Consider the following 20506-nt stretch of genomic DNA (forward strand, 5'->3'; position numbering starts at 1 on the left):
TATTATGCATACTACTCTGAAACACATCCCAGAATTCAGCAGACAATTATACCAAACACTGTACATGAAATTGTTTTGCCTCTTGATAAAGTTTATAATTTAATTTATGGTCAGCAATATAGAGAGGGAAAGAAATGCTATCAAACATAAAAGGGTAGCTTTATATGTTTGTGCATGCAGGTGGGATATTTCAAAGTTTAATCAAGAATAAATTGACACTATCAGGTTGTTTTCTGGTCTATCTATATGAATTTTAAAATTTTTTGAAAGGTGGCAAAACCTTGCAATATTTATCTATTTCACTTTTCTTCACATCATTTTATTTTGTTTTAACTTCAGGTATTATTGCAAGTGAAAGTGCAGATTTCAACTTTTAATCTATGTATTTGACAAATTTTAGGAGTTCACATTCTCCGCTTCCATTATTATCTTGCCTTTGGAAAACTTGTAGGAAAATTGGTAATTTGCCCCCAAAACATGTTGGGTGCTTTTAGTATATTTGGGTATTCAGAAATTTTACAATTATCTCTTCTTTTAAATATAACTGCAATGCTTGTGGTTCCAAGTGCTGAAAAGCATCTTTCTGTGCTCACCAACACACTTCCATCTGACAGTGCTTTAAAAGTGTTTTTTAAATTGTGCTACATCTGAGTCTAATGTTAAAACCATGGAAAAACATCCCAAACCCAAGCCCTTGTATCAGTCTCAAGGTGCAGAATATACATATATATTACATATATTCAAAACTGCCTATCTTTAACTTAAACAGCAAACATAAAAAATAAACACCTCCCTAAGCTTTCTCCACAAGTGTTACTGCTTTATAGACTTTCTCTGCCAGAATTCTTTGTTCTTGCTTACAGTTTCCACATCCTGGAAGAGATTCACTCCACCCCCCACGCTCTGGCTGGAACTCTTTGGATGTGCCCTGTCTGCAGGGTGTCACAGCACAGCACTCCTGCCTCTTGCTGCAAAGCCCCAAGCAACTGGCACCCCACACCTTTGCACCCCCTGTACCCCTGCCCTGCCCCAGCCCTGGTTGCAGAGCCCAAATGTGCTGGGGAAAGAGCTGCAGCAACCAACCCCTGTCTGACTGTAGTTCAGAAACACTGGGTTTAATGTACTGTTGCAGGAGCAGGGCAAATGGGGGGTGAATTGTAAGCAGGGTCTGCAAAATGCCTTTGGAATGCCAGGTTGGGCCTGTTGATATTTGGTGGTAAAGAGGCAGAAATCCATGCCTGGCACCCAGGCTGGGTGGCGGTGTGTTTGTGCAAGGTGTGAGGGTATTGTGAGTGGACTTGCACTGCATGGGCATGAGGGTGGCAGAGACGATTCAGGACCAGCAACTGAGTGTTTAACAGAATCACAGAATCATTAAGGTTGGAAAAACCCTCCAAGATCATTTGGTCTAACCATCACCCTACCACCAATGTCACCCACTAAACCATGTCCCTTAGCACCATGTCCAGCCTTTCCTTGAATACCCCCAGGGACAGTGACTCCACCACCTCCCTGGGCAACCCGTCCCAATGCCTGGCTGCTCTTTCTAAATTAAGTCAGCAGAAAACTGAGAGACTAGGCCAGGCCGATAAGGGGTTGGTATTTAAATAAGTGCATAAGATCCATTAAAAAAGACAGATTTATTTATTTATTTATTACTTAGTATAAATTTAGAAGTATTATATTGTACATAAATGTGTCTTTTTAGGAAACCCTAACACCTGGTATGTGTGTAAAACAGAAGTTTACTAATACTGTTTTGTTTTTGTTTTTGTTTTTTTTTAAGTTGGGTATGCTTATCTGGGAACCACCTTGTGCAGATGTTACCAAGCTGCATCAAATTTTGCCCTGACAGTTTAGTTTTGCCCTAAAACTGGAGTTATTGGATCCTCAAGGTCTTGAAGTCATATTCAACAGAATTTGTAGGTAGTAACTTTTCAGCAAATAGAAATTTTTATAGACTGGTGAGTATCAGCATGGTAAGGGGAAATCTATTCATCATTGGACACCCTGTGAAAATGACTGCTTCACTTATTGTTTGGATTGAAACTGTTTCTCTTTTTATTTCTGCACTTATTGATTAATTTAAAATGTAGAAATAAAAATGACTAGGTTACATAACAATGGCCAAATCTTGACAATAGTTTTGTAGGAAACAGACCATGTAAATGCAAAATCAGAATGGTGTGTTTTGCTAAAGTGGTACCATATGTTAGTTGATTAACAAGTTGTAGGGATATTAGAAGATCTTGGCTGCTTGTAAGAAGGAGCATCTGTTTTATAAGCCTTTTATCTAATACATATAAAGACTTTGCCAAGTTGAAGCTTTTTTTCTTTCTCTTTTTTCATATCAGCTATAAAAATTCTATGGGTATATTTCTTTCCTTAGGCAATACTAATACATTCTTGAGGTTTACATCTAATCCCATCCCTGTAAAGAAAATGCAGTAACATTAAGAAGTAATGCAGAATGTCCCATCTGCAGGTATTTTATACGAGGAGTTCAAATTTTTTCCAGCTTGTATTTGGTTTTAGACTTCATGTTTTGTTTTGTTTCCATCTTCAGTCAGCCATCAACCCCAGTAACTAAAGAGCAGTTCGAATACTTGAACTTTCTGTTAGAAGTAAGCTGGTCGTGTTGACAGAATTGTGGTGAGTGTGAAAAATTACAACTGTGCATGACTGCATGCACCATAAGCATAACTACAAAAACAAACATCATGCATTTTTACCGAGTAAAACGTTTTGCACTTAAGACCTATTTTGAGACCTTAAGTAGAGATTAAGTTGTTATTCAGTCTTATTATATTGGTTTGCAGCAGATTCTCTTGTAGCCTAGCCAGTTTTGGGGCTGTGGTGAGAGTCAACTGTCTGAGGCTTAACCCCGAAAAGAAATGAAATGTTAGAGAAAAACCAGAAATTTTAAGTTGTTTCTTGCCTGCTGTATAGAGAGTGTCTGCTCCTCTGTGTTTAAGAAGATCACAGTTTGAGGTTTCTCAAAGACAGCATCTACAACTAACTGACCTTATCATGGTCTGGTAAAGTTTTTGAACTTTTCTTGCAGATGAGGATCTTGCCTAGTAGCAATCTGCTTTGATGGGACTTCAGGCTTGTTGTTTTGCAAAGCACTTTGCTCAGGGCGACCTCTTAGGGAGGAGGAGGCTGAAGCAGGAGCTGGCTGGCCAGTAGGTGCTGTACCCAGCAAGGACAGATGTACACTCTCTAGAGCCATGCAGCAGCTTTCCTGTCTGCTGAGCCCCATGGTGTCTTTGATTTATGCATTTAATCCCATGTGATAGGTTTTGTTGCGTGGGCTAAGGCAGTAGTTGAGGTTAGATGAGGCTTCACAAGCCCCAGTTTTAAATCCTAAGAGACTTCTCTTGGGGTCAGAGGGAACCTGAGCACACTGACCCTTCAGAGCAGGTGCAGCACTTCGGTACAAGGAGTAAGCACATCAAAGAAATCACTTCTCCCAGCATATTTCCAGTGGGACACTCAGGTTCATGGAGGATGACTTTGTTTTGGATCCAGATGCAGACTCCAGCCGGGAATGTTCCTGTTTTGTTTGTCTGCCTGTTTTCAATTTGGTTACATATCCTCTGCCATGGGAGAGCTGATGTTACACACACTACCAGACAGACCCCTCTAGGAGCAGCCTGTCCACGTTTAGCACCTCTCTCCCACTGTCCTTTGGCACCAGGCTGACCCCGATAGCCACAGCACTAAATTGGGTGCCCCTGGAATAAAACCTCTGGCTAGGGGCTGTCCGGGAGAGGGCAGCAGCGCACCGCGCCCTGGCAAGCAGCCTCAGGGGGCTCTTGGCTTTGGGGTGCTGGTGGTGGTGGCAGGGCTTCTTCAGGGGCTCCTTTGAGCCACCGAGGATGAGGGGAATCTAGAGTTTAAAATATATATGAAAAAAAAAAAACCCACAGCAAACAAATATGGATCTTTTACATGTTGTTAATAGCTCCACTGGCAAAGCCTGATTTCTCTGTTCATCTCTTTCCCCCTACTTCATTAGACGGCTGTAATTTGAAGCTGCAAAGGAAGTTTTGAAACAGACAGTGGGTGGAGATCAACCTATTTGCTCAGTGCTTTGGGACTTTCCATGGTAGGAAACTGTTTGTTTAGTTTTGCCAAAATTGCATGTATTTCATTGGCAGGACATCGAGCCATACATGTCATCTGATGACCACAAAGTGTAAAGCTGGGACAAGCCTTAAAAAGAAGGAGCAAGAGGGGAAGTGACTTCTCTCTCCTTCTGCTGGGCTGTGTGCTTTAAGGGACGGCAGCTTCAATGCCTGCAGGAGGTGGGTGCTTGCTTCCCTAGGTAGCCAGGCTGATGGTGAGCAGCCATCAGCTGTAAACCCTCTGCCCCTCGCCACCCCAGCTGCCCTGTTGCCATCAGCTGTGAGATCTCGATCATTTAACCATGCCTTCACCTCTCCATAGAGCCATAGCTTTTCTCCATTTGTTTTCCTGTGGGGAGCCGTGAAGGACAATGGGAGATATTTTGTCAGCACAATATGTTGATGATGATGAACCAAGAGAGGAAAGGAGAAGGAGCTAAGCGGGCAGTCAAAGTGTGCTCGTGTGTTTTTGCATGAGAGGGGGAATTGTTACCTGGTGCCATGCACTGCATGGACTTGACGTCCCCATGCTTCACAGCAGAGTCGTGTCTGTTTTGGTTGGGGTCACAGCGGAGGAGGAAGCGCTGTCTGCAACTCTTTTGGCACAGCCACAGCAACTGCTCATAAAGTCTTATGGAGCAGGCTTCATGCTTCACTTTGCAAAGCCTGGCCAGGAGTCATGCAACAGCTCCATCTGGTATGGGATTGCAAGCAGAAATGTAGGCTAGGGGAAAGACAGACCATCCTCAGCCTTGTAAATGTGCATTTACGATGGTGAGAGTCTCCTCTGAATATGGGCTGCATTAGATTGTTTTGTTTTGAGAAAGAAGTGTTTAAGAAGCTGATTGTCTAGTCTGCTGGCTGCAGAATGCAATGACGGAGTGTTGGGCAAAAATAGAAATTGGAAAGTCTTTATACAGAGAATCAGGGACGTGAGCCTAAAATTTAGGATTAACTATATGCTTGGCTCTTGAGGAAATCAGTCTTCATGGGAATCACCCCCTGTCTAAAATGTTGTGGAAATGTTATTAAGAGTATTAGATTTCTGTGTATAGGCAGTGCATGCTTTTTTTTTTTTTTTTCTTTTTTTTTTTTCAAATAAAAACTGAATATTATTTTATTTGTAGAACTACTTGGGGAAGTGTGATACCATCCAAAGAGCCATATGTGCAGATGCTTTCAAGAGACCCCTATGCTTCCTGTGGAGAGCTGCCCAGTGAACAATCAATGTTCTTATCAGTGCATTTAGTCCAGCATGTGTGTTGCTTTACAGCCGTGGAGGAACATCTCAGGAGGCCAACGCTGCCTTTAAACTAGGTGTCTACAATGAGCAGGATGAGCAATCTGCAGCAAGTGCCTATTTTACCTCTGTGCTTTACTATGTGAATGGCTTACCACAGCTACCTGTATTTTTGATGACTAAGGACAGGTGAGGTGAGGCAGGCTACCTCCCCTTTGAAGAAGGAAGCTCTGGGATTCTCAGGTGGTATCTAAGTCCCATCAGCTGGGAAGTCACACACTTGATCTTCTCTTATTTGCAGTGTCAATATTGCAGGTGGGATAAAACAGCTCTAGAACAACCTGTGCTTCTGCCCATCTGCAGCTGCCTTTGCAGTCTCCAGTGGCAGACAGATTTGGCTGTTTTGACCAAGCAGCAGAATGCAGAGGTTGCTTATGCAAAGTGTCATGACCCATGTGTGCTCCACACCCATGAAGCTTTTGTGGCTTGTTTACCACTTAAATTTTCTGGGTCAAGACTCACTGAGATGCATAATTGTGTATCCTGTCACATGTGCACCATTTTGGAAAACAATATGTAATCATACAAATTAAATGTTTATAAAGAATCTTCTCTAACGTATCCCAGCAGTTCCCTGTTACTGCTGTAGCTTGAGGCACATGACTCTCCTTACTTCTCTGATATGCTTCTGCAGTTAACACAGAAGTACATAATTGTGGGTATGAAACTGTCATTGCTTTCCCGTAAGTTTGATAATTCAGTAAGAATTGCTTTCTAAAGTACTTGAAAATCTAATGAGATTCTGGATAGGCCACTTTCAAGTCAGCCAGTCATAACATTCCTTGAGAAATTGCTAGTAAAAAGTTTCTTACTGTGCATAGCTGCTTAATAAAAGGTGTATTATTCTTTGCCCTTGAAAAATCCCCTGACTAAAAAAAAAAAAAAAAGCTCTCTTGTTTTCTGGGAAAGCGAGGGCAGGGAGGTGGTTAGACACTCTGATAACCTGAGGAAATATGAAAAGCAAATTTCCAAAGAACTACAGGGGCAAAACATCTGATGCCTTCTTTTTGTCTCATATTGTAGCAAGAAACAGGCCAGTTTAGGAAGCTTTGAAAAAGCAGCATAGGTACTCATCAGCGGATAATATAATTCTCTTGTCCCCCTCCCTATTGTGTGGATGCAGATTCACACAGAGTAACCCACTGTCTGCTTTGGGGGGAAGGCAGTGAGCAAAGGAACCAGACCTCAGTTACTGCCACCAAGTCCCTGCACGTGTGGTGGGGAGCTTAAGGAGCTCAGGGGACCTTGCTCATCTCCACACGTCTTCATGGAGAGGTCATGGAGAGGTGGTGTATGTTAGCATGGGCTGACAGTCAGATTTAATTCTTCTAAATGAGTGAATGACAATGACCTGCTGCTGCCAGATTCCAGTACTGTGCACTGATCTTTAAGTAAGTTTTGACTGCCCGTACACTGGGTCCTGGATCCCAAAAGATGGGGAAGGGTGAGGGTGGCTTGGTGCTACCCTGTGCTTCGGTCAGAGTCATGGCACCTAAAGTCCTCTGCAGTGGCCTCTCTGTAGTGTGGAGTTAATGAGGGAGAAAGGATGATCTCAGCCCCCCAAAGCTGTGCTGATCCCTTGTACAAAGGGTTTAATAGCCTTCTGACACTTGGTGCTATCCAGAGCTACAGATGCCATGGAAGATTTGCCCTGTATTGTCCACCACCTCTGTGGAACAGCTGAAGCACTGCAGATTCTTTCTCTAGCTTCCACTACACTAATCTTCCTGTGTAGTCAAATATTTTGAACCTTTTTTTTTTTTTTTTTAACAGATGAGATGATATGACTTAATTTATTGTATGCCATTCATCCTCTCCCATATCCTCTCTCCAGGAGGAGATTTCCGTACAATTCTCACTACACAGCAGAGCGTTTTGATTGGATCTGGGATTGTTATTTTGCTGTTGTAATGTTAGTGCTTCTGTTTCATTATGTTTAGTAAGTATGACAAAGTGATATGGTCAGCAGTAGTGCTTCTTGTACCTCACTGAATGTAAGAGCAGCTGTAGAAGGTTGTAGATTTGTAGAAGGCTGTAGACAAGAGATCCAGCTGTAGAAGGTTTGTAGATTTGTAGAAGGCTGTAGACAAGAGATCCAGCCCCCAAATCTGTCTTGAATGGTGATGGTTCCCTAAGGAAGAATACAGGACCAAGGAGAGTACATAGTGATGCTTCTGGAATATTTTCCAGCTCCCACCAATAGACACATAAGAGACTACTGGAAAAAAAAACAAATGATGATGGCACTTTTGTTTTTAAGAGTGCTCCATGGATATTTTTTTTTCCTGTTAATGTATTAATTAAAAAAAAAAAATCTAAACCCTTGAAAACTCAGCAACTCAAGTGTCCTACAACAAGAAGTTCCCCAGCTTACCAGTACTTCATAGAATCATAAGGTTGGGAAAGACCTTCAAGATCATCAAGTCCCATCACTGAGCCATAGTGCTCTGTGAAATTAATATTCACATTTACGTGCTTCTGAGTCAATAGCCTACTTTGTCTCATTTGTTGCTTCTAGAATCTGCATTGGAAGAGACAATGAACAGTCTTTCCCTATTCAGTTTCTCTTTGTCACTCATGTTTATAGACCTCAACCATATGTTTGACTCATCTGTTTTCAGAAAGGAGAGTCCTACATTATTTAGTTGTTCCTTGGGCAGAAACTGTTCCATAACTTTGATCATGCAGGCCACCTTTATTCTTGGCATTTCTCTATCTGCTATATCTTTTTTGACCTGGAGTGAATTAAAATTGCATGCAATATTCAAAATGTGGGTAGGCTGTGGATTTGTAAAGTAGCATAATGGCATTATCTGTCTTGTTCGCTATTCTTTTCCTAACATTTTCCAACATATACTTGTTTTTTTAATCACTAATGAGATTTGAGCTGAAATTTTCACAAAATGGTTATAACCACAAACTCTCTTTCTGAGTGGTAATAATCTGTTCAGAGTCAATGTGCATCATTTCACATTTAGCTACACGGGATTTCATCTATCGTTTTACTGCCTAGTCAGTGAATCTTGTGAAGTTTCTTCCAGGCTCTTGCCTTTTCCAGCTAACTAATGTTGGTGGCTGCCTGGACCAATGCAGATTTCTCTGTGTGATGCCACTGGTAAGCTCCCTCCCTAAGGAAATTTGTCTTTTTATTCCTGCTCAGTCTTTCCTATCGTTATTATTTATTAGTTTATTTATTTAATCTGTCGGAGGATCTCTTGTTTTTGTTTCTTTAGTAAGAGGCGTTTATACATGCCCTGTAGAAATCCAAGCAAACGGTATCTGCTGCAGATCACGTCTGTTCTCTCACTGGCTTGGGAAATGGAAATGCAGTTCTGCTTCTGCTTTCTTTGCCCCATATGATCTTCAGTTTCAGGTTCTCTCTGCAACATTAAATCACTAATTTCACAGAACCCTGTTTGGGTTTTGCTACTTGCCTAATACGTTGTCCACATGCAACATGTTGAGGATCCTGCTGGGGAGTTACATACGCTGCTTTCTGAAGTCTGGAAGAGTGTTTATGGTTCTTATTTTAGCTCCATCAGCAAAAGAAAATAATGAGTGATAGTGCCTCTGTGGCTGAATTTGTGGTTTATTGAAAACTGTGGCAGAGCCCACAATATGAGGAGAGAAAATAATGGCTGATTTTAAATTTCAGCTGTTGGCTGCAGCTGCAGCTTTCAGAAAGCTTTTCAGCCTGGTGCCTGCCCCACTTTTCTTCCTTTTACTGGAAGAAGAAGCTGAATTGCAACACTGAACGCCCCATTATGTTTTTAATACACAAACACATGTCAAATGGCCTGGTTCTGAGCATAGGTGTTATTAGATGAACATTATTTAAGAAGGGGCTGAAGATATAAAGATTTTTTTAAATTATTTTTTAACTGTGAATGTGTAAGAACACGTTCAAAGTTTTTAAAAAAGAGATGGTGAAAGAAAGACTCTTAAACTGCCTGTAGGAGATTGAGTTTTTATATTTATCTTTTATTGAGATGTCATTCCCTCAGTGAACTAATAACCTCAGAACTCACAGTTACTTGTCATGTATCACATGAAGCTGCTGTGTTCTTACAACTGGTGACAACTTCTGCAGGATGAAGGGGAATTAGTCTTTTACCAAATGAAGAATCCCTGCAGCATGGCAGCCCCATGCTGATGAAGACAGCCGAGGAACCGAAAACATGCTACCTTTCAACAACTAAGGCTTTATTCATGTCTTGAAGACACTCGTGAGAATTGTGTGGAGTTATTTAGAAAAGGTATTTAGTGATGACTTGCAAAGCTCTACCACAGTCTTAATGCCCGTGACTAAAATCAAGTATAGTGTAAGGCAGTGTTGAAAAAGGGCCTCACGCTTGCCATAAGGCCTGTTGTGGCCTTGTCCTCCGGAGGGATGTTTCTCAGATTCCTGAAGTCAGAAGACCACCCAGTTTTTTCCACGCACAGTGGAGAAAACAAATTACCTTGTTTTATGGCTGGGAAAGGAAAGCGATTGGTAATTGTTGCCTGTAGCATTTTACCCTATAATTCTGGTTTCCAGTCTGCATATTCTGGCTGCGCTTAGCTCTCCTTTGGAACACTACTCAGAATTGATTTAGGTGTTTCCAGCGATGTCAGACCTGTAACCCCATCGGCCTTAATTTCCTTTCTGCAGACCATCTTCTGCACTTACATTTATTTACTTCTAGAGTCCACAGACTAAGAGTTGTGCAATGCTTCTATAGAGGCAGATGACCTCAAGGGTCCAGGAAAGACCTTTGCTTCTCTGGACAGCCACTCAGTACCTATTTTTCCCTCTCAGTTCCATATGGAGATTCTTTGCTGGAATCCAGCTGTTCTTGATTTGAGCTCTTACACCAAGTCTCCTTGAAGAAAAAAAAAAAAAGGATTTTTTTTTTTTTTTTTTTTTTTTAGGGAGGAGTCTTGGTATAAGAGCACAAAAAAAAACCAACATTGAATTAATACTACTCATGGGTTGCAAACTCATCCTTTGTTTTCCTAATGCCCTCTTCCAAGGACATTCTTGTGCTACTCTCTGCTGTGAGAGAGTATTTATAGGAGCTTATAAAACTGAAACTGGGGCATGTAAGTAATATTGCCATCTTGCGTCAAAGAGATTTCAATACTTCTTTCCTTCAAGCACTTTGCCCAGAATTTCATCCAACTGATACAAGGACTTAGATGCCATTCCAGCTGCAAGCTTGGAGTACTATCTCTTAATGGCTGTTCAAGAGCAAAGCAGCAAAAGAGGAGAAAAAAAGATGTGAATTTATCACTTGACCTTGTTATGTTAATTATGAAAGATTAAGGCCATAGTATGAGAATCACAAAAAAAAAAAAAAAAGTTAAGTAATTCACAAAGTTATGCTTTGTAGATAAGGTGGGTATTAGAAATACAGAGTATTGGAGCATATGCATATGCAGTAAAACCTGTCTGTTACCAATTAATGTTTAATAACCTTTTCCTTTGGAGTGAAGAAAACCTGTCACTACTTACTGCCTGTTCCCTATCTTCAGCTATGCTGCATGTAAAGGCATGTGCTATATTATGAGAGATATTTGTATATCTTAGTGCAGACTTGCACATTTGTAGAGGCAGATAACTAATACAGTGTCATTTTATGTTGTCAGTGGAGAGCTCACCTGTGAATCATTACATTATTTGAAAAGTTTTCGTAAGAAGTGCTACAAAACAGTTGGAATTAAATTGTCTTGGGTTATGTATTTATTCATGAGAGAGATGGAGGCTCTGCCTCTGAATAAGCTTAAACCTTGTATGACACCTTTCTGTGCTGACGTTGCTTATTCTTCACTTCACCTCAGGCAATTCTGCGCGCCTCTTTGCAGCCTGATGAGACGGATCATTGTTACTTCTTCTCCCTTTTTATCTTCTGTGAGTGCTGCACAAAAGGAGCAGAATTCCCCTTGTAGGAGAAATAGGATATGACACAGGAGTTGTGTCACTACAGCTCACTTGGAGCTTGGACGGTTTGCCCTTGCTAGCCCCGGAGCATGCTCTCCCTTTCTGGGAGGAGGTCGCTGTGGCTGTGCACGTAGCCCAGGGCACTCTGCTCATCTCCCAAACATTCAGCAGCACTGCTGTTTTCAGAAGTAAATTTGGGTTATGTACTTATTTATTACTGCTACTACATTAAATTCAAAAATAAAGCAAAGTCTCTGATAATCCTGCCAGCTCTATTAGGGGATAGGAACGCTAGAAAGAAGTGAAAAGAAGAGAGGAAAAGATTGTTTTCCAAGACTAAAAGTGAGACTAATGCATGTTTTCAGGAGCTCAGTTGATGGAGAGGAGGCTGTGAGGTGGCTTTGTCACAGAGCACCAGCCCTTCAGAACTGGTTGGTCTGGCTGACGATGGGAGAAGAGTAGGTCCCATCAATGGAAACTTGAATTAAATCAAGTTTGCCCTGAAGAAATAAGAAGCAATTTCTTAGTAGCGAGGGTAATTAAATGTCAGTCAATTAACCATAATGTAGTCTGTAAAATGGAAGTGGGTGTATTGAGAAGCCACGTAGCCTGGTGCTACAAGGTTTGCATTTACTGTGGTGGCTGGTGCAGGGTGGAAGGTCACAGCAGTGCTGCTGCTGCTGGATGTGGTGTCTGAGCCATCAGCTCCATCAGCTGCCTCCATGGGCCAAGCACTGAAATGCCCCAGATAACATGCTTTTAACACTCACAGCTCTGTATTATAGACAGTGATTTTAATCAACTGTTGGATTTCAGCCTTTCAGCTGGTAATGTTAGGCATGGAGGATTTCCATCCCCTCCATGTACAATTGGCTAGGTATGTTCTGAGATGCTGTTCTTTTTCCCTTTGGGTTTCTTTCATGCATAAAGGACCGTCTGTGCTGGAGACAGTGGCTAGATGTGTGTGCCACAGCTTTGAGCTTAGGATAGTTTTGTTTTGCTTTAAGGTAGATATCTAGCTCATTAAATTTAAGGCAGAAGACAGATTTTTTTTTTCCAGGTTTGTGGAGCTTGATGCTCTTTACTGTCTTATGCCGATCATCTGGGTAGATCTCATCACATGGTCTGGTGGGGTTTTGTTTCAAAAGCACATTCTTATTTGAAACAAACACTAGTGCAGTTGCAGCTCGTGAGATCAGCAATATTATGTTCATCTCAGGTCTTGTTCATCTCTTGGACTTTGTGTGAGGATTCCACATCAAATGCAATGGCTTGTGACAGATGAGAAGTCAGACAAGGTAGTCAAATGGTGCCTGTTGCCCCAAAGCTGTGAAATCCTAAATACTGAAGGGGTTTAATGTACCTGAATTAAGAAGTGTGCCTCCCAGCAAAACAGATTGGATGGAGGAGCAGGAGTACCTCTGCTGTGAGCTGCCATTGCTTTCTTACTAATCAGCTGTTTTAGTGGTAGCATCAGCATGGTCTGGGAAGGTCAGGGAGGCACTTTTCAGGAAAGGGGATGTATGCGGTGTCAAGAGGTCATTAATATATTTACAAGTAGGAGGAAGTTTCCCACTGGCATTCTGCTTTCACATCTGCGCTCAGCAGTGGTGCTCTCCAAAGAATGCAAACGAGAGCCCTGAAGACAGGAGCCACTGGGGCCGCATGGCTTAAGGCACAACCCACAACCTGTAACCATCCACACTGGGTTGGAAATTGGATCTGTGTAGAAACAAAGCTATAACAATTTATCCTGTTTCTCTTACCTCTTTTATTTTATTTTATTCTTTTTTCTGTGTAGTACTGCACTTGTGGCAGGGTTCAGGGAGAAACATGTAAGAACAATTAAAAATGTCCAACTTGAGAAATGGCAATCGTGTTGCTCTGCCCCATGATTTTAGTATGAGTTTTGTAGAAAAAAATATTTCTTGCCTTTAACACTGTGGGAAGAATAAAAGAATATATGATTGGGTACAGCTCAAAGACCAATAAATATATATTGTTCTAAAAGAAAACAAACAAACAAACAAAAAAACACAACACATAACTTTAAAGAAAAAATCACCATTGTGAATTGTGTGAATGCTGCAGGTTGGCAATACTGCTACCATTATGTTAATTCCTAATCGTTAATTACTAATTATTTTAGTTAAACCATTCTTTTTGGTATAATATTTATCAGAATTGCCTGTTGATAGGCAAGTCAGAATTATAATCACAACATAATTTCACCACTTACGTTATTTTTAGACCCAGACTCCATCAGAGTAAACTTTGTATTTCTTACTAATTCAAGCAGTCTCCTGACAATCTTGTAAACTCCTTATGCATTTGGTAATATCTGAAATAAAGGATCTCTGATGATTCTTCTTGAGTATAATTGTACTTTACAGAGTGCAGCTCTCAATACCTTTGATCACTAAAACCTGCTATCTTGTACATTCATGAGCAGATCCTGCAGACGCCCACAAAACCAGCAATAGTCAGTGTTTCAGGCATTGTCTCTTGTTTTGGCATTGCTGAAAAGTTGGACCAGTTTGAATCCAAACTCTCACCAGAGCTGTTTGAATGAATTCATCCAAAAAGGAACTTATCAAAACCAAAGTGTTTTACACTGGGGAAAAATTGAATTTGAATATAGAGCAGATGGACTTAAAAGTGACCGTCTCCACTCCTTTCCTCCACCTCCCTGAGAAACAATTCCCCACATTGTTCCTTCCCACCCACACACTGCTTTTTATTTGATTAAACTCTTGTTATTGAAATTTCCAAGATGTAAGGCACATTTTCCTCTCACGGAGTTGTTTGTTTGGTACCTTACAAAAACAGATGTTCATATTTTCTATTTCAGTGTTTGCAGGCTGTTCTTATTTTTTACCATAGGTGATACTGTATGGAAATTGTGACGTGCAAAGAGCTGGCCAGGCTGGCAGGCGTGAAGCTGCAGAGTGCTAGGGTCTTCAGTTCGAAGTGAGCTGCTCTGCAGCAATGCACTAATACCAGTGTTAGTGTGGTGGGATGGCAGTAATGGGGTAAAAAGTCTGAGATAAGGTGTTGCATTACATGAGTCAGAATGTGTAGTGATGTCTATTTAGCTCTCTTACCTTGGGTAAGTCATGCTAAAGTGTATCTAGAGTTAGCTGCTTCTTGTCTGAAATCAGAAAGAGAGATATAGCTGTGGGTAAAGGTGACTAACCATCATTTTCTTTCCTCACTTGAATGTCAGTGCTTTTTTCCTGATGACCACAGTCCTTTTCCTCAGGTTGATTTAGGGCATGCACAAGTGTTTTTTGCTTCCAGACCTTTTCTTTTATTTAAAAAAATGTAGGAGGATGAAGGAAACAATAATAAAACATGGAAAGCAGAAAAACTAACCTATTTCACATGATGTAGCTGTCCAGGTGTGACAGTTGTTAGCTTGAGCCGAATGTCTTTCCAAGTGAATGAAGGATGCTCTGGTACTTGACGACGTGTAGGGCACTTAATAGCCTTTTCAGCTGGAGGTGGGCTAGGACACTGCATCCTTCTTCATAATTGCGAGCTCATTGCTGTCAAGTGACAGGTGATTAGTGCTGCTCCCCAGAGCCCAATTTGAGATGGAATTGGAAAGATGACTTCATCTTCTGCCTGAATATCAAATGTTCAACCTCTTAGTGACTCTTTTTAATAGTTGTTTTAGTGATTAAGGCTGGTGGTGGTGACGCCTGTGATTTTCATAAATGATCATATAATTTGGCACCACTGTCAGCCTCTGAACTTCTCTGAAGGATTTGAAACCTGTAGGTTGGACAAGACATTGTTTAAGTCTGCAGTGGAGATGTGTAGAGAAGCTCGTGCTCGTTTTCTTGTTTGCTTCAGTTGGAATAGATCAATTTCACTCCTCTAGCTAATTTTTTTCCCTTATAGGTATGACAAATTGTAACTGAACTTGGATGTATGAAGTATGAATACTGAAACTCCACAATTTTTTAACAGTGACAGTTATTTCACTACAAGTAATCCTAGAGGTTGTATTAGATAGTTTGTAATTGTAAATTTTCAAATCAAATCCAATTGTTTAACTTTAATTTAACCACTTAACAGATTAACCATTATCCTTGGACTTGAAATAGGAACAAATTCACTGAAATCCCTTGCAAAGCAGAAGAGACTAAATGATCACAAAGCCTCTCCTAACCTCTGCCTTAAAAAATCTGATTTCCCTGATACACAATACCAAATTATTAGGCAATTACTCTTAAGGTAATATAAACCTTTTTACCTCTAGATTCTACTTGCATGGATTCATATGGATAGACCTGTGGTTATTTACATTTCTCTTGTATGAGCTAGAGGTTAGTACTATATCATACTTGATAATATACGTATCTGAACGTAGTCCCTTTCTTTTAGGAGTCTATTTTAATTATTAAGGATGGAAAGACCACACCAAGGACTGAAGTGAATTCCCTGAGCACAAAGGAGAATAGAGAAGTGCTCAGTTTCTCAAGCCTCCCCACTTCAGGTCTAATATTTGTTTTCTTTCTGGGATATTGCAGGCTAGACAGTACCAGGCCGCTTCATACCGGGAATATTTGTGATGTATTTCTCAATGGCTACATGACTTCACATGGACACTGAGATAGGTTTTTAATTATGGGATGCTTCTTCTGATTTAACTATTAATAATTAACTTCCTATTTTTTTTAGCTATGAATAATTGCTAGAGCCATAGAGGCAGCGTTGTATATTATGAGTTTTACTAATTGAGCGAAGCCGGTATTTGTTAATTGTTCCTTTTATGCACATGCTAAAACCAGAAGTGTTTAAGTCGCTCTGGGACATTAATTTTGAGCGCAATTAAAACAGCAGATCCTGTTAGCAATTGTTCTCCATGCATTGTTTTGATATTGATGGGTCCAGATCTGAGCACAGTAATTAAAAGGAACTACTGTTATTGTTGATCCCACAGATAAACAAATCCCGATTGCGTGCTGTGAACTGGTTAATCAAGTTTATTTAACTTGGTGGTGGTGATTCATCCCAGCAGTTGTGCTATGTAGCTCTCTATTTGAGCCTAACAGTATAATGGTTCTGGCTGTCTCCAGTTTCTCAGCTGCTAAAGGAATTTCGTTAATTCTTTTAAGTAAATTTAGGTAACACCTTAAAGAATGGCCTTGACATATGGTAGTTAAATCCACTTTGGCACCAAGAACTTCCTTAAAGAGAGAATGTGGTTTGGGATTGCATTGTCCTGACTGTTCTTTTCATGAATGGTGCCATCCTGAGCAGCAGCAGAGGTGATTATGTGAGGCTGGGTGGGCTCCTTTTTTCAATTTTGATGATACTGAAGCATGCCATGTTTAGTCTCACTTTTTGGCAATGTTCTTTAATGCTGTTTGAGAGGCTACTTTTGTAGCTGTGGCAGTTCTCCCACAGTGGCACCCACTTTACAAATCACACATCCACAACCAAATAAGCAATCTCTCCTAGATCACCTCTGTGTTTCAAGGGTCTGTGAGGCTCAGGCCCCTTAACAGCTTCAGCAGCACCATTATCTACTGTCACTCCCAGCATTGGCAGCACCTTGCTGCTGCCCAGGCAGCAATGGTTTCAGACCACAGGTTTATATGAGCTGTCCCCACCTCTGCCACCATCCCAAGGGGCACCCGGCTGCTTGGTAGGACATGTAAAGGGATGCACTATTACAGGTCACAAGGCTCTCTGTCGTGTGCTCTTGGCTGTGGAAACTTAACAGTGCTGGCTTAAAGCAGGTATGTTAGTTCTGACATTTATTTATTTATTTATTTAATAATCTTATAGTCATTTTCTAGTTTTGTTTGGTTTTTGTTCTTTTTTATTTTTCCCTACCTTGGATGAAGGCAAAGCTTCCTTAAAGTGCTACTGTGCACTGATGTTTAGTCTTATTAAGACACTTGGTAAAAGCCATACTGATCTCCAGAGCTAACACCATTTTCACTCAAGGCTACAGAAGTGCCTTGATTACTTACAGGCATTCATAGCCAAGTATGTTCTGTGCTTTCCCTTGCATTATTTCATGGGTAGGCCTTTTTAAATGCCCTCACTTTCTTCACTGTCAGTTTCTCAGCCCTGTCTACAGGTGATATCCTAGTACAGCTTCCACATTGCAACTGCACTAGCTTTCTTTTCCCATCAGGGATTTCTGAGTTATTTTTTATTTGTTGAAGGAGGTGGTGGTCAGTGATCCCTCAACGCATGATGTTCCTGTATGAGTCCTCTTCTCCTTCCAGCTGGCTGAGTATAACTTGCAAGAGGATTGTAACACTTGTCCAGACTAAAAAACCTCAGTGTTAAAGGCACATTCCTCAATATCACAAAAGGTAACATCAGATAAATAGGCTGGCTGGACATCACTTCTCATCCTAAAATAGTTCCCAATCAGAATCACCAGAGATTAACCCAAGGCCAGTAAAAACAGTATCTAAATACAATGTGTATCTCACTGTTTTCTTAATACTGCAAAGCAACTTAAGGAGTATTCTGTTGGGAACACTGTACTGCAGGCCTTAAATAGCAGTGCTAATGTTTAGATTGTATTTTCATCTTTTCTGTGTTTTCCCTGCCAGATTTCTGGGACCTTTGCCAGGTTCCAAGACAATATAAAATTAATTGTTAAGAAACAAAATAAATATTTGTTAAGTGGTAGAGAATACGCATGCCTGATCTAATGAACAATAGTTCTTTGCATTTATTAATTGTTTATAGTAATTCATACACACAGTTTTTCTGTCTGGACAGGGGAGGATTGGGGCACGAGGAGAGTGATTTTCCTTGAGCTTCTGTATTGAATTTATATATATACACAACATTTCTGTGTTTAATAATCCAAGTAGACAGGGTGACATTTCTGCCAGATAGAGATGTAGGAAATGAAGGAGAATTTTCCTAGCCTGCCTGGACTGGGTGGTTGAGAGGTCATTTCAAGCAATTTAGCTGATGTTATACTGCAGTGAGTGTTGGAGAAAGCTTGGAAGACCTATGTTAGGTCTGTTTAAAAAGACATCCGAGATATTAACTGTTACTTGGTGTTGCAGTATGCGGTTGGTTTAAATGAGAAATTGCTTATTTTTAGTAATACCTCAGTAATGCTTTGTTCTTAACCTACTTCAGAAGTTGTCTGTGGATAAACTTTCCGGTCTTGATGCTGTAACTCAACACCCGGTTTGTTCCACCTTCTCTAGCTCTGTATTACGATCCCGAAAGACTAATTCGGCCCGATATTCTCCACTAAATCAACACATGTGGCATCTGATGGAATCTGTGGGATTTGATCTCACTCTTCTCAGGCACATTATTTTTTGCCTCACAGCCCGGTGGATCTATCGGTTCGCAGGCGGACTTCCTGCTTCTGATCTGCCAAAAAAGAATTAGTTACGTGTTTCTCTATGCTTTGCTACTGAGGCTTCAGAATCCCTCTAAACCCAAGCCCCTGCTTACATATTGCTACCATTCATTTTTATTGGCTTCGCTAAAGTTGAATTCCTCTATCTTGATTTTTTCCCTAATTCACTCTCCGAGCAGCTTGAAAGAATTCCGCCGAAAACAAAACCTCAAAGCGCTCGTATAATGAATTACTTTCAAACGAGACGCTAGGAAAGACAGAGGAGCATTTATCAGGAATGCTTGTGGGCTCGGTGGTTACGAGCTTAAAAAAAAAAAACACACTCGGTGGAAAGCCTTTTGTCCCATGACGGAGATTTGAAAGGCTTCGGCTTCGGATTCCAGCGGAGGCTCGGGCCTGTAATCACGCCTGCAATGTTCCCCCCTCAGAAGGCTTCCCGGGCAGCCAGCCGGCGCGGGGCTCGCCTGCAGCCCAGCCCCGTCACCTGTTGGGGCCCGGCCGGAGGAGGGCTCGGGGGAGCCGCCCGACCCCGCCGCCCACCGGCCGTGCGGGGGCTCCGCGACGGGGCGGGAGGGCCGGGCCGAGCCGGGCCGGGCTGGGCTGAGCCGGGCCGGGCTGTGAGCCGCGTTACCGGCTCAGCCTGGCGCCGCTCGCCCCGGCGCTGCACTTCCCGGCTGTGTGCGGTGGGCAGGGACAATGGAGGAGAAGGAGAGCCAGAAAGCCGAGCCGTGCCGGGCTTGCTCCGCAGACGGCAGGCAGATGAAGGGTGAGTAGGAGCAGCGGGCGGAGATGGAGTTAGGGGTAGCCGTGCCCCTCGGGACCGCCCGTGCTGTCGAAGCGTGGCTTTCTGCCGGTTTGCAACCTCGCTGTCACGGGGGGGAGCCGGGCTTCGCGGCGAATCGCGCTGTAAATCCCCCGGGGTTTGCACCGGAGCGAATCCGGAGCGCGGCCGGCGTGGTTTACACGCGGGGTGGCCCAGCCGCTGCTGTGCCGCTGGGTCCTGCGTGGGGCAGCCCACGTGGAGCGCAGCGCTCAGGCGGCGTGGGGAGCACCCGATCTGATCGGCACCGCTGCCAGGAGTCCTGCAGCACCTGCGTGTGCTCCCTGCAGGCACCTGAGAAGTTGTGCTGCCCACAAAATGAGCAGCCTGCGGTTGAGTGCGTGTGGTTTGGGAAAATCACACGGCTTTAGGAGCGTGTAGGACCAGAAAACACTGCGTAGAGAACTTAGTTTATTGATTGTTTTCTTGGGGGGTGCATTGTCTGGCACTCTTTTGGCCATTTTTGAGGTTAAAATCCTGGGCAGTGCAAGTCATGTGCATCAGTATCTGTATGCTTATGTTCAGTGGGAAGGAAATCTACACTTAGAGGATGTATCTGAATAGGGAGAAAAAAAAAGCCACCGGTAACATAGTTCTTCTGCAAGGGTCATATGAAGCTGGCTGAGATACATCTGGTCTGAAAAACAGGGGTCTGACCAGACCCATCCTCCGATTCTCCAGAAGTTTTAATGCTGAAAATTCATAACCAAATTGAGTAGTTTTAGCCCATATCCAGCAGCTACACTTGAAAATCTGTTTGGAAACAGGCTTAATTGCAAAGACAATGCAGTAGCTAAGAATGATTCCCAATAATCTCAGAAGTGCTGCCAGCATAAGTATAATGGAAGTGGGTTTGATTCATGCCCCTAAAATTTATTATTACTATTTTTTAATACTTATGATACTCTCCAAGGCTCAGCTTCATGGTACCAGTATGGATCAGACCCATACTTGACACTTTCTGAAATTTGTC

The 20506-nt window shown here is 42.0% G+C and overlaps 1 protein-coding gene across 21 annotated transcripts in view; it reads left to right on the forward strand.

The window, feature by feature from the left end:
• Positions 1-20506, forward strand: part of KIAA1217 (KIAA1217 ortholog) — a 370266-nt gene that overhangs the window by 161470 nt on the left and 188290 nt on the right. Inside the window, exon 1 of one of the 21 annotated variants that reach the window (XM_038174596.2) lies at positions 4195-4310. The exons of 16 other annotated variants lie outside the window; for them this stretch is intronic. In XM_038174596.2, coding sequence (XP_038030524.2) covers positions 4298-4310 — 13 coding nt within the window. In that variant the 5' untranslated portion in view covers positions 4195-4297. Of the gene's footprint in view, positions 1-4194; positions 4311-19152; positions 19480-20506 lie in introns of those variants that run through there. 4 more of the 21 variants (XM_038174594.2, XM_027450625.3, XM_038174597.2 and 1 more) reach the window with 4 other exon arrangements.

Source organism: Anas platyrhynchos, chromosome 2 (genome assembly GCF_047663525.1).
Source record: "Anas platyrhynchos isolate ZD024472 breed Pekin duck chromosome 2, IASCAAS_PekinDuck_T2T, whole genome shotgun sequence".
Lineage (NCBI taxonomy): Eukaryota > Metazoa > Chordata > Aves > Anseriformes > Anatidae > Anas > Anas platyrhynchos.